The sequence below is a fragment of the Hippocampus guttulatus genome, chromosome 9 (assembly GCF_054856545.1).
Source record: "Hippocampus guttulatus isolate MCC_2025c chromosome 9, RoL_Hgut_1.0, whole genome shotgun sequence".
NCBI classification, from domain to species: Eukaryota; Metazoa; Chordata; class Actinopteri; order Syngnathiformes; family Syngnathidae; genus Hippocampus; species Hippocampus guttulatus.
Window position 1 is genome coordinate 19,845,156 of NC_141269.1, and position 13,882 is coordinate 19,859,037.

The window sequence follows — 13,882 nt, forward strand, 5'->3', positions numbered from 1 at the left end:
ATGTTAAGAATGTTTGTCCTCCTACAGAAACCATATTCAAACAAAAAATATATTTTCACTCCCCCATCTTTTTCCATTTTGAAACATTTTAAAAAGTTCCAGGGAGCCACTAGGCGGCGCTAAAGAGCCGCATGCATCTCCAGAGCCGCGTGTTGCCAACCCCCGAGCTAAACGATCGTCTGCTGTGTATGTGTTGCATACTACACTCTGCTGTGTATATGTGTAGCATACCACACAGAACCAAATCACACACATGCATGCAAAGAGAGGTGACAAAGTGAAATGGGAAATATCAACAGTTTTGCGCATCAAAATCAAATCTGAATAACAACTGAACAAGCAGCGACTCCAAATGGGAACCCCGATGAAGCGAGACCGAGTGACAAAGTAGCAAAATAAATAAATCCAATACAAATGACCAGGAAAAGGAGCGAATGAATGACTCGAGTGAGCGTGTATAATTTGAACGTGTGACACCCAGAACAGTAGGTGCAGAAGTAGTCAAGGAAAATGTCAAAACTCTCGATCCAATATGCGTCACCCAGAGCACTGTCACAGAATCAAAACAAAAAGGTGACATAAAAGTAACTATCCATGCAATGTCTGAAGTGAGTCACAGAAGTAGAAATTAGATGTGCCGACTATGAAAACATCAATGATTTAAAATCACTGAAAAAAAACCCCAATCACAAACTTCCTTCTGTAATTTCCATCACTGAATTAATAAAAGTCACAGAGAAGGATAAAAGAAAAAAACTGTCAAAACAAACAAAATCCCATATTGAAGTAATTCTCAGCTCTCCAAAAGCTGGCGCACTTTACCAGTGTCGGGCATAATGGTGTTCCAATTTTGCAGTTACTAACATCTTTGAATAATAGTGCCATTTTATTCATCACTTCGCGTATTTCATCGCCAATGCTTTTCGCGATGATGTCATATGCCACAGTACGATTAAGGAGCATGAGGTCAACGTTTCAGAAATGCTTCAGTTTTTAAATTACCTTTACAGAAAATCATTGTCAACATTCTTTTAATTCACGCAATTGAACTGAGATCCATGGTTGGGGAGTCATTGTTTGTTGTGCGGTCATGGTTTCACAAAGTGGAATGCATTTCGTGACCAAAATCTTGCTCAACACATTCATGGTCAGGGCAGGAAAATATTGTGACAAATTAATAGATTTTTGTGTCATGGTGCTGTATAGATCTGATTTGTATTCACAAGGGGCGGCCTGGTAGTCCAGTGGTTCGCACGTCGGCTTCACAGTGCAGAGGTACCGGGTTCAATTCCAGCTCCGACGTGGGTTTTCTCAGGGTACTCCAGTTTCCTCCCACATTCCAAAAACATGCATGGCAGGCTGATTGCACACTCTAAATTGTCCCTAGGTGTGAGTGTGGGTGTGGATGGTTGTTCCTCTCTGTGTGCCCTGCGATTGGCTGGCAACCGGTTCAGGGTGTCCCCCGCCTACTGCCCAAAGACAGCTGGGATGAGCTCCAGCACCCCCGCGCCCCTCGTGATGATAAAGCGGTTCGGAAAATGAATGAATGAATGTATTCATAAGCCATTGATCCCAGTAATGCACCCAAGTGTACAAATACAGAGGACAACCCACATTTTAAAAAATATATATATTTAAGTCTTTGTTTGTCTGTCTTAGTTTTGCACTTAAATACAGTGTGTGAATATTACTTATTTTATTTATACTCTTTTTTTTTTTTTTAAACAAATCTCTCTATGTGGCAAATTGCAATCTCTTCTGTCCAAATAAACACCAGATGTTCTAAAATATCTCGTTTAATTATTCAATGAGCTATTACAAACATATTATACACAATGGAGCAAGGGTGGGCATTTCCAGTCCAGGGGGGGGGGGCACTATCCTGCATATTTTCCATCTCTCCCTGTTACAACACAGCTGATTCAAATCATCAGATCATCAGCAAGCTCTGCAGAAGCCTGATATTGAACCTGTTCATTTGAATCAGATGTTTTGCAACAGGGAGGGATGGAAAGCATGCAGGATAGCGGCCCTCCAGGACTGGAATTGCCCACCCCTGCAATAGAGGGAACAGTAAAAAAATACCAAGAGCAACAAATTACAAGCCAGTAACCTATTACTTTTTGGAGAGAGTAAATTATTAAAGTAACATGCCCAATCCTGCACCGGATTCTTTTAGCTTTCGCGCGATTCGCAGCAAAATACCACAATGTGGCAAGTTGCTGATCACGGCAAAATAACCAGTCACTCATCTCTTTTTGCTCTGAACGCCATGAATTCTTTTGAGTTTTTCATTTAGAGTGACGTCTATATATATATCTTAATATCTATGCACCGATGGCCCCATGCCTGAAATGTACATGTTTTGTTTCCTTTTTCGTCAACCCCTGTCACATTTCAAGACATGCTAACCAGTCAACCAGCTACCAATTTTATGTAAATGTATGCACACTTTAGCTTAATAGTACTTTTTGGTAGTTTGTATTTTTTTTGTGTAAACATGTAAATGTACTGTAGCTTAATGTTATTTTTCCTGAATTTATTGTTATTTTTATTTATTTGAATTCTTATTCTTTTAGGGTGACATTTAAATCTGTCGTCATGACTGCAGATGAAAAATAGCTTTGCGGCTAACTCTGGCATATTTCCTGCAATGTTTTTTAATATGTACTGTCGCTGATATAAATGAATAAGAAAAGATAGACGTAGATGTCGTATTTTAGTGAGTATGACATATGTCAGATTTCACAATAACACGTAATTTGAACCGTTTTTTTTTTTTTTAAAGTCTGTCATAATTGTTTGGGTTATATTAGTTAAAGCTACCTAGTTGTTGTCACCGGTTGGTCTATTTTTGTGACCGAAGTGAAGATCAGATAACATTTCATGACCAATCTATGTAGAAATCCAGTTAATTCCATAGGATTAACATCTTGTGCTTTTTCTAAACAAATAGCACATGTTTCTCCCCTTGAGAAAATGAAGGAAACCCTGACTGATGATGAATAGAGGCCATTGCAACAGTCAGGATGAGAAAAAAAACTGTCCTGGTTCTAGAAATAATCCTCATCTGACAGAAGAGAGAACTTTGTATTGTTTTATGTTTATCTTATGTAGGAGCTTTGGTGCATGGGACCCTAAATAAATGACCTTGGGTTGATTCGCTTGGAATTAAAAAAAATAAAATAATAGACATCCGTTTTGGTCACCTCATGTACAGTACTATCGCTATTATGTAATGCAGTTCCACACCACTGCAAACTACAACTTCAGGAGCACCTTCAGGGGGAAAAAAGTGAGAAGAATGACAAAGACTGATGGGGAAACTTGATGTTTGAGTGGGGCCTGACCCCCTAGAAGCGCATATTGATGAACCCTGGATATTCTGTGTGCAGGTGTAGAGTCAGAGTGGAGAAAGACTCAGTGCAGACCCAGGGAAGTGTGTGTCGACGTGGGCAGGGAGTTTGGTGTACCCACCAACATCTTCTATAAACCACCATGTGTGTCCGTCTACAGATGTGGAGGATGTTGCCACTCTGAAGACAAACAATGCAGGAATATTTCAACTGGTTACCTCAGCAAAACTGTAAGATCGCACCTCTTTTCTCAATTGTCACTACTCTTGTGAGGCTGCTACTGTATTGTCTCATTTATGATATCACATAACCTATCAAATCCATAATGCATCAATTCGTTTGGTGTTTGTGGCTAAAAACTGTTTTTTATTATAAATTTTTTTATATATAAAAAATTGATGTAACCTTATCCTGATGAAATAGTTTACTTACTGACCGCCACACACTTTGACTACATTTGGTCTAATTGCAGTTGTGCTGTTTTCTGATTATTGCTATATCTGTTGTGCTTATTTTTGTTTGTAAATTATATACAAGCGTATTGTAGTAATGCACTTTTGATGTAGTTTCAGAATGCTAGCAGCTGCCCGCCATCTTGCAATTTGAAATTTGATCCAAGTTTTCAGAAAATGTGCTTAAAAACACACTTTTTTTGAGACACTACCAAAGTTGTTACGGAGGAAACACGATGATGAACATTGACCTGGAATAACAAAACATACGGTAAACTATGACATTGTCTTGAAAATAGGTCAACAACAATTAACTGGAAAGTGAACTGCATTGATTGGCAAATACATCGGAGTACCTCTTCACCTTCATCAAAAAATGTTTTGCTTTGAATACTTCATCCATCCATTATTTGCTGAAACATGAAAAAATAGATGTTGTCACATTGACAATTTTCACAATATCACAATATCGTGCGCTACACAACTGCTTGAATATCGTTGTGGTCTTGTCTCGGTATAAAACAAAGAGCTGTGTGTTTAAAATATTTTTTGGGGTTGGCCTTAAGCACGTCTCTGCTGAGCCGGACTGCTATAGCGTTTCTCTCCACTTCCTTGCCATGGTATACATGCAACCGATTGGCCTCATCACACATCATAAGAAATACAGAGATGATTGGCTGACTGGCCCACATGACCAAAATGCAAAAATTAAGTTATAACACTACTTTTTTTTTTTTTAATGAATGCTTTCTGAAACATTATTTTTTAATCGAAACATCTTCACGTTGTCCGTCAACTCCGTTGGTGCCCTGTTGCTTTAAATGTTGCTGCTGTCAAGAATTGTGGGCAAAATCATTTCGTTAAGTTGGTCAGGGGGAACCTATGCTTCAAGGGGACTTAAGGGTTGCATCCAGGTATTTGTACAATTTGAACGATCCTGTCATTTTTGAATGATCCTATCCAATATTTTTGTTTTGTTTTGGGGTTTTTTTTCCCCTCAATGCACTTTTATGGGCCTATTTTACACACGGATTTCCAATATTTGTGTCTGGTCCAGTCCTTATGTACATGTGTGTACATAAGAATTTTGGTATGGTTCTCAATCGAGCACCAGTCCATCCACTGGTTCTCATTGATGAACTTAGACTTACAGCACATCCGAGCAAAGTGGGATCCGCGGTCCACATTCACACCATCCACAGTCTCTGCAGCTTTTCGAAAGCAAAATTAAAATACTGAGTATTCCACTGGTTTTACTTTGATGTGACTTTGTGCAAACAGTGCAAGCGATCAACAGCAGCGACTTGTCTTCAGTCTTGCCAACTCTTAACTATATCAGTGACTTCTCCAAGCATTAAGCATTGTGGCAAGTATTTTAAAAACATGTTTTGAGCCAACACCAACTTTGGTCCAGCTTCTTAGTAACATTCTTTCTTGCGCCGTGGAGAGATTAAAGGAAAGAGAGCGGCCAATAGTAGTTTGTGCTCCTCATCATGGCAGCACACTTTAATTTTTTTGAAAATAATATGGACACTTGAGATGTACTGTTTTGTGTGAATGTTGATCAAATAGTAATTTAATGTGAATATGTCATTTTGATGTGATTGATTATATCTTTTCACCAGTTTTTCTTTTCATTTTTGTTTTCTAATTACAGCACGCCATACCTTGGCTACACAAGTGGCAGTTTATGAAAACTACCGGTATACAATTTTCCGCTTTATAAAACCACACTGAATTAAAATTCAACACATTTCAGTTAGCATGTTGATGTGTAGCCCCCTACAATCACTTCCGTTTTGCACGTGGCCCCAATTTTTTTTTTGCACTGCAGATCACTTTCACACAAATTAGCAGCCATCAAAGTCATCTCAAATTGTCTTAAAACCTTTTTTTAAAAAATGCAGTCTCTGAACGCAGAGGTATTATTGAGTGGACCTCTGCCTATGGTCTGGCGGTGGGATGACCACGACAGCCGGATAATGTCCCTGCCAAGATGGTTGAGAAGTGTCTGTGCTTCTCATTCAATGAATTTTGACAAATTTGCAATTTTTGAGCAACATCAACATCTTTTCCAATACGATGGGATTCATTTGAGTAAGCAGGGGATCAAATTACTGACTGCTATTATTCACCAAAGTGTGCACCACTGGGGGGTAATTTCCCCAAAAAATGCTATGTTTATTCACAATAACAGATGACATGAGAGTCTGGCTCCACTCCGAAGACCCAACAATGACACAATGAAACACAATCTTTCACACCCATCCCTCCTGAACATATTGATTACTCCTCATCTGCCCAAACTCCCCGGGATACACCGCTGGATTTAATCCAAACTTTGAAGTCTTCTTCACCCTGCCCAACACCACTCACCGCTGGACAGTACATCACCCCCAAATGAGAACTCAACCCCGACTTCACGAAACCCATTAGCCTTGAATGAGTCAACAGGAAGAACAATCTGGTCAATGGAATTCAATTTACACCACTTCCATCCATCATGTTCTCATCTCTTAATCTTGCTCACTGTTCGACTATGCCCACCCGGAAACTCACCAAACAGCTATCTACAAATCCTCTGACCAAGATTCAGCAAACATCCACCGACCTGCCCACCTCCCTATTTACCCATGAGGCAACCTTACTCAAGTCCGGTCTGATAAATTGTTGACTCCAGACTACATGTCAACTGTCCCCAGAGTAAGTCAGGACCAAATGAAACTCAGGAACCCACTGAGCCTTTAGACTGGAATTTGCCCGTCTATAATCAGTCTATATTTTTAGCCCAAATCTACACGATAATATTTAATCCATTAAATATTAAATTAAAAAATAACTAAATTGTATAAATGATGGCAAAGTGTTAGATTACTACGTGGAGTGTAGATTAGATTTAGACTTGGCAAGGGTGTCGAAACCAAGACCTCATATCATGTCTCTTTAGACCAGGGGTGTCAAACTCATTTCACATTGTGGGCCGCAAATAGCCTCGGTAGATGTCAAGTGGGCCGGACCATTAAAAATGACACCATACTCTGCTGTAAATAACCAAAATAATATGTATATCCTTTGTTTTGGTCTAAAGAAGCACAAGAATACTAGGAAAATGTTGAAATTTAATGAATATATTTTTTACAAAACATTACATGAAGGACCTTAGATTTCCTTAGACAAATATGCAATTTACTTTTATCATTCACATATATGCATTGCAGCTGATCCCATTGACTGTACAAAGGCACCAAACCTTAACAAGTAATTGGTATTGAAAAATATAGTAATGCACTTTAAGATTAAACAAGATTTATAAAGAAAGGAATTTTTAAAACCATTTACACGAGCATATAAATTCTAAATGTAATCCCTGCCTACACCTTACAAACTAAGGAGAGTGCTATAATATGTGTAAAGAATAAAGTATTCACATATCCTTGATAGCGTCTGCTGTGTTGGGTCTGTCTCAGTGACAGACTGAGGCTGGTATTGTCTTCTTCTCTGATCAAAACAAGGTTGTCTTTTTCTCTGATCAAAACAGTGTGCCCCCCTAGCGGATATTTCATGAATTGCACATCATTAAAAATATTCATTCCGTGTCTTTTATGCATTTTTTCACTTTTAAATGATCCTGCGGGCCTGATCAAACCTCCTTGCGGGCCGGTTCCGGCCCGCGGGCCGTATGTTTGACACCACTGCTTTAGACCAAATCTGGATGATTGAGTTAAATACATTAACCGCCTTGTTGCCTCCTAATAGAGAGGTATTGTAGAGTTATGAAGGAAGAGATCCACTGACAGAATCACCTCATGCATGTTTATTTAAATTTAGGCTACTGTGCCTGATCAACATCCGTGGCATTTTATTTTACTCTGATCCAGTGGTGCAGTTCTTTTTTGGTCAATTTACTTAAACTTCCGGTCGGTCTGAAGGAAGACGACGACGAAGAAGAAGAAGAGTTTTAGTCACCGCCTGTTGCTTCGAAAACAAAAAGCAGTTTCTCAAAGACATAATAGGTGAGTGCTCAAGGCTATGTTATTGAAATGTTGTTTTGTCCTGTAATGTTTGTTCATTTAATTATCAATCCATTTGCAGCAAACCGATTGCAAGCTACCGGGTAAGCTATCATGTGCCTGAAAGCTGGCGCGCGTTAGCTTAAGCTAACTTGCTTTAAATGAAAAAGTACAAATAAAAATGTATTTTAAAAAAATCATTTAATATGTTTATTGCCTCTTTTACGATACTTATGTTAGCTGAATTTAAGCTGCTGTTGATTATGAGGTATTTGCAATATTCAATAGTGATGTTGCATTTATGACATGTAATTGCATTGTCTTTCACTCACAGGAAACCGGGGTGGAAGTCAATGGCCAAAAACACAGGTTTTCCCAGTACATTATGATCATTTTTGAGAATGACTTGTAGTACAAGCAATTTCATTTCTAGACTACTAAAAAAAAGAAATGCTATTTGATATGTACACACAGAATGCCACGTGTTTTCAAACAAGGCAAAGTTAATTGGTTTTTGGAAAATGGTAAATTGAAATCTTACAGCTAACATTTATTGTTTAAGAGGGAAGAAATTTCATCTGTGCTGTTTGTTGCACATACAGCACATTTGACAATAAAGTTGTATTTGATACTTGATTCTTCAACAGCTTGGAAGAGGGTGTACATTGTACAGGGGTGGCCAACCCGCGGCTCGCGAGCCGCATGCGGCTCTTGGACTGGTTAAATGCGGCTCCCGGGCTTACACATGACAAGCGTGGAAAACGCCTCCTCGGTGGCGATGACATTCAAACAACGGTGCTCTGCTCAGCAGAATTTATGACGTCAGCCAATCAGCAATTCCGTTACTTGATTGACATACAGGGCAGGCAGTCAGATGACAACTGAATCACCGTGCATGCGCAAACAATGGCGCTAAGCTCTTAGCTAGTCAGCGAATTACTTCCCATTTTAAGGCAGGGGTGCCCAATACGTCAATCCCGATCGACCAGGAGCCAGCGGACTGGTCCCAAGTCGACCGGAGGAGGAAATGAGGGGGGAAGGGGGGCACTTTGTATGTCTGTGTGTTTCGATATCCTTCATGTTTGATGACATCCCGGTGTGCGTGGTTGGGCGGCCGCGTGTTGCTTGCTAAAAGTCCCTGCACTAAGGTGTTAAACAACATGCATAGTAAGAGAAAAACATGATTATATTGTGACATTTACAATAACGTGGCTGAGCAGAGGTTTGTGTGTGTGTGTGTGTGTGTGTGTGCAAGGATGCGGTAATGTTTATGTGTCCCCAGGTGCATGCTGTGGCTCTTTGCGGTCACCCAGTAAAAAATAAAATAAAATAAAATAAGGGCTCTTAGTCTCTGATTGGTTGGCCACCCCTGGTGTACAACTACCCCATGATGGAGAAAAATAAGAAATAAATTATCTGAAGGATTACATGAATTACTGTTAAAAAAAAAAAGTTCATCGTTGCAGGAAATAAAGTGATTGCTATTTTTATTTCTGTTTTTCTCAGAGTTTCAAAAGGTGTTTGTGGAGACCCTCATGGCAGTCCTGGATGAGTTAAATAACCTCAACTCTCGGGGACAATGAGAGTTGACTTTTGCCCATAACAAATCTGGAGACCTTTGACATAATGTCCAGGGAAATTGAAGATAAGCAGGACTTATGACTGTCAATGGTAAATCAAAATGCGAAAAAGATTTAAAACAGTGTTTGTCACAATTTTGGATGTTAGGATATCCCCTTTACTCTTGACAGCTGACACATGGAACTGGTATGGTCTATTTGGTTTTATTTATACGTGTATCAGATGAACAGACTTGTAACAGTCTCTTTTGCCTTACACAAAGGAAAAGAGTGCCTACATTAAACTTTGAAAAGCACTTCATAAAGTAATTCCACACTTCTATGATACTGTTAATAATTTGTAATATTGTTTGGGGCAAGGATGTGAAGATAACCCATATACCATGGACCATGACCCACATGATTCCACAGAAGTTCAAAGTCTCAACTGTAGACCAGATAACAGAGGGAAGTTATAATGTGGTAGTGTAATACAGGTTAGATATGATTTACTATCGACAAATGTTTTCTTTTTTCTTTTTTTTTTTAATCTGTTGCAGAATCTCCACAAATGGTGTTATGAGAAAATTCAACATGCATGGTGGTAGGCCAGCTGGAAAGAGTCCTCTGGAACATTCTACTCTGTTAGAACTGGTAAATAGAAAAAATACTTCATGTCTTGCCTTGTTTGACGATTGTTGCTTAAATGTGTCACTGATATAACATATATTAATGAGCAACAATTTGTCTGGACTGTACTTGGTAATTTCCGTAATACTGACAATTATGAAATTCATTTGGTGTAGTTTCTTGAAAGGAAACCATAGTACAGTTATAGTCAGACTTTTTTTGTTCACTATTCTTCACAGAGAAACCCCAAAGTCTCAAATAGGTGGTGATCATTGTCCATTGAGTCAAGTCCCTTTGAACCATGTACTATTGTAGTTTATATTAGTTTACCGATAAGCATGGCCGAAAGGTTTGACAAGAATACAAGTATTGGTTTTCATTGTTTTTAGATGATAGCGTGGCATTCGGAACGAGTTCTATAGTGCAGTCATATAGTCGGTGAGACGGCAGTGACTAAGCTCGGTGTTTGCTGAACACTTTCCTTAAATCATGATTTTCAATGGGAATATTGCCTAAACATATGTTTTTGCTGTGAGATTTAATGGGTGAGGTGTATTCTATTTCCACAGATCAAAGGCAACTTTCAGAGGAAAAAATGCTCAAATTTTCAAGGCATAGTTTGTTCCAAACTACAGTATATCTGAGTTATGGAGTCCTACCCATGACAAGCCTAATACGTGAATACATAACAAGGGTCCAAAATGTGCACAGGGGAACAGTCATCTCCGTGGCAGACTCATTCAGAGGTTTTGGTGGTATTCCGGCAGGTCCATCTGTCTTTGTTCCTTCTGGTTATCTGAGAGTTTCAATTGGAACTGACCAGTGATGTTTTATTTCCACCAGAGAACGGCCATCTAAATCTAATAATCTCTGTACATCTTTAATTTTTTTGATTGAACAACTTAATGCGACCAACAATGCAAGAATCTACAAAACAATCGTCTGCACTGAAATCAACGAGAGACAAAATGTATAATCCTTTACCATATCCTGACACCTCCCCCTGGAGTTCCAAGTCTTTTAATGTTTTTTGTTTTGTCATGGGGTGGATTCAATTCTGATTGTCATACTGTACATCGTTAGAACTGGAACTCATAGTGTTGGTGCCAATCAAATAACTGTCCGACGGCTTCTTCCTCCGGCGATTATCTGCACCAACTGCACAACCGTCATAGGATTGTATTGCACCGCTGATCAGTTTACCTCTGTTCGATACGCTGCACATTGTCGCACAGCTGTCATTGGGTGCTACTACTGCACAATGATACAATGACACTACGGAAAGTCTTTCGATACTTGTATGTTATGTCCTTGTAATATTGGTAGTTGCTTGTTATTGCAATACTAGGGTAGCCTGTACCACCAGAGATAAATTCCTTGTGTGTTCAACATACTTGGCCATTAAAGATGATTCTGATTATGATGTTGTAGAAAACAGCAAAAAGCCATCTCTGTGGTCCTGCCTGCACTGTGTAAGCATGCCGTTTTTGACCAAGCACATCAACGCCACATTACAAGTGTTTGGAATCTGTGATGACATTTGGTTTTTGCCATCAAAATTTCAAGCGCCACTTTCTTATGCAGTGTGCTGAAAAGACACCCATTTTTCTTCTTTTAAGTTGCATAAACTGTCAGTGTGGCACTGCAAAAAGTGATCACCTGTGTTGAAAACAGCACACTGTATTCTTCTCCTGCTGATGAACAATGAACAATATTTTAGCATGGTGGAACATGCTAAAATATTGTTCATTGTACCAAGCAGAGTTGTGTTGCTTTGTAGAAACCTGTTTGCCAGAGTCAATGACATGAAACATTGTCCATAATGACAGTTCTACTTCTGTCCAAAAATTGTTCCATGAGCCTTGTCACAATATTTTCTGCATACCACTGTCCTATGGCATAGCTGGGCTCTTTTCCTAAGTAAGGCATGGCATTACATTTGAATTTAGTGTCCACGTCTGCTGCAATCCAAAACTTCATTCCAAACTTGTCCGGTTTAGATGCAATGCACTGGACATCAAACCTTTGCTGGAAATAACTGTTTGTCAACCATTATATGTTGTGCGACAGTACCAAAGTCCTCAATTTGTCGCTGGACCCAAACAGGGCCATCTTTCGCCGTCTCAATTGAGAAATCAAAAAAACATGAGCCTCACATAATCCCCTATGCCATCGAGAAATGAGATGACCCTATGAAGCATATGACAGACATCCTCCAAGCCCATGTTCTTGTGATCCAATACCTGCTGCAGCTGTGGTCCCAGACTCCCCAGAAGAAGCCTCTCAATGGTTTCAGAATCACAGATGTCAAGGCCACTGATCTATTATCCTTGACACCGGACGGCCTCCCCACCTGAGACACTGGCATGATGCAGGAGGCTGACCGGCTTGGCACCTGTCCCATTTGGAGACTCTGATTTGAAAAATGTGCACAGGGGAACAGTCATCTTCGTGGCAGACTCCTTCAGAGGTTTGGGTGGTATTCTGGCAGGTCCATCTGACTTGTCTTCTTATCTAATACTCAACTCATCCACTGTGACGTAATCACAGAAGGTAGCAATAGTTGAACAGCTGCTGTGTGGACCACAGCAGGAGGCCACAGCAGCAGAGCTGGAACAGCAGCTCGGTGCAACAGGGCAGGAGGCAGATGCAAAGGTGAAACAACCACTCATTGCAGCAGGGCAGGAAGCAGCAGCAGAGGTGGAACAACCTCTGGGTGGAACAAGACAGGCAGCAGTAGCAGAGGTAGAACAGCCACTTGATGGAGCAAGACGGGAGACAACAGCAAAGGTGGAACAGCCAATGGGTGGAGAACAAGGCAGGAGGCAGCAGCAGCAGAGGTAGAACATCCCCTGAGTAGCTCTAATGGAAGGACCAAAAACAGTCAAACCTGCTGTAGAAGCGATTAAATTCAATGGCCATGGCAGTATCAAAAGGTCTCACATTGTTATTCTCCTGCTTGCCAGTACAGTGAAACCCCTCTACAACGAAATCATGTTTGCAGCAAGACATTTTTCACAACAGGGGACTTTTCACTGTAGCAAATTTAATAATAAATAATAATAATAATACATTTTATTTATAAGCGCCTTTCAAGACACCCAAGGACATTTTACAATAACAAAAAACACAAAACAATACAGGTTGAGCAGCGGCAGCCAAAACGCGCCAGCGTTCACTCAACCCGAAGGTCAGAAAGAAACCACAGGGGAGGGAGAGAGGGAGAAAAAAACCCACGCTAGAACTACCCTCATTTTGAGGATAATTTGAGTGAGGCAAAAAAACTCCTGCACAAGCATATGACAGTTACAACAGGTCACAAGACAAACAATGAAGACGGTGAATCAAGGGAATGTATGAGGGAGGGGGTGATGGTGGGGGACTAGCTTCCGTGCATATTTTCATCAGGGGAAGGTCGAGATAGCAGATGTTGTTTTGGTAGCAGGCTGCCCAAGAATTTAAGACAGCCTTGAGTCCGTGGCTTATGTCTCTTTAGTGGTGTCGATCAGCCAAATCCATGATTTCAGTCAGTAATTGAACACGGATTCCAGTTTTCTCCAAGTTGTTGTCCATCCTGCTGTGACGCTCCAAACCCGCAACAGTTTGTGGTTGAGCACAGTCTGAGTCTGAGTGTTGGACATCCGCGTTATGCCATCCTTAGACCGGCAGCCTCGGTCTTTGACCCAGACGTAAACACAGACACACACAAAAAACATACAGTATATATGTACTTTTTTCCCCCAATAGTGCTTATCCGAGGCCGGGTCGCGGGGGGCAACAGCTTTAGCAGGGAAGCCCAGACTTCCCTCTCCCTAGCTACTTCTTCCAGCTCTCCCCGGGGGATCCCGAGGCGTTCCCAGGCCAGCTGGGTGACA

The 13,882-nt window shown here is 40.4% G+C and overlaps 1 protein-coding gene across 2 annotated transcripts in view; it reads left to right on the top strand.

The window, feature by feature from the left end:
- Window positions 1-13,882, top strand: part of vegfc (vascular endothelial growth factor c) — a 73,404-nt gene that overhangs the window by 15,646 nt on the left and 43,876 nt on the right. For both annotated transcript variants that reach the window (XM_086121093.1, XM_086121092.1), the window contains exon 3: window positions 3,396-3,586. In XM_086121093.1, the coding sequence (XP_085977219.1) occupies window positions 3,396-3,586 (191 nt within the window). The remainder of the gene's footprint in view (window positions 1-3,395; window positions 3,587-13,882) is intronic.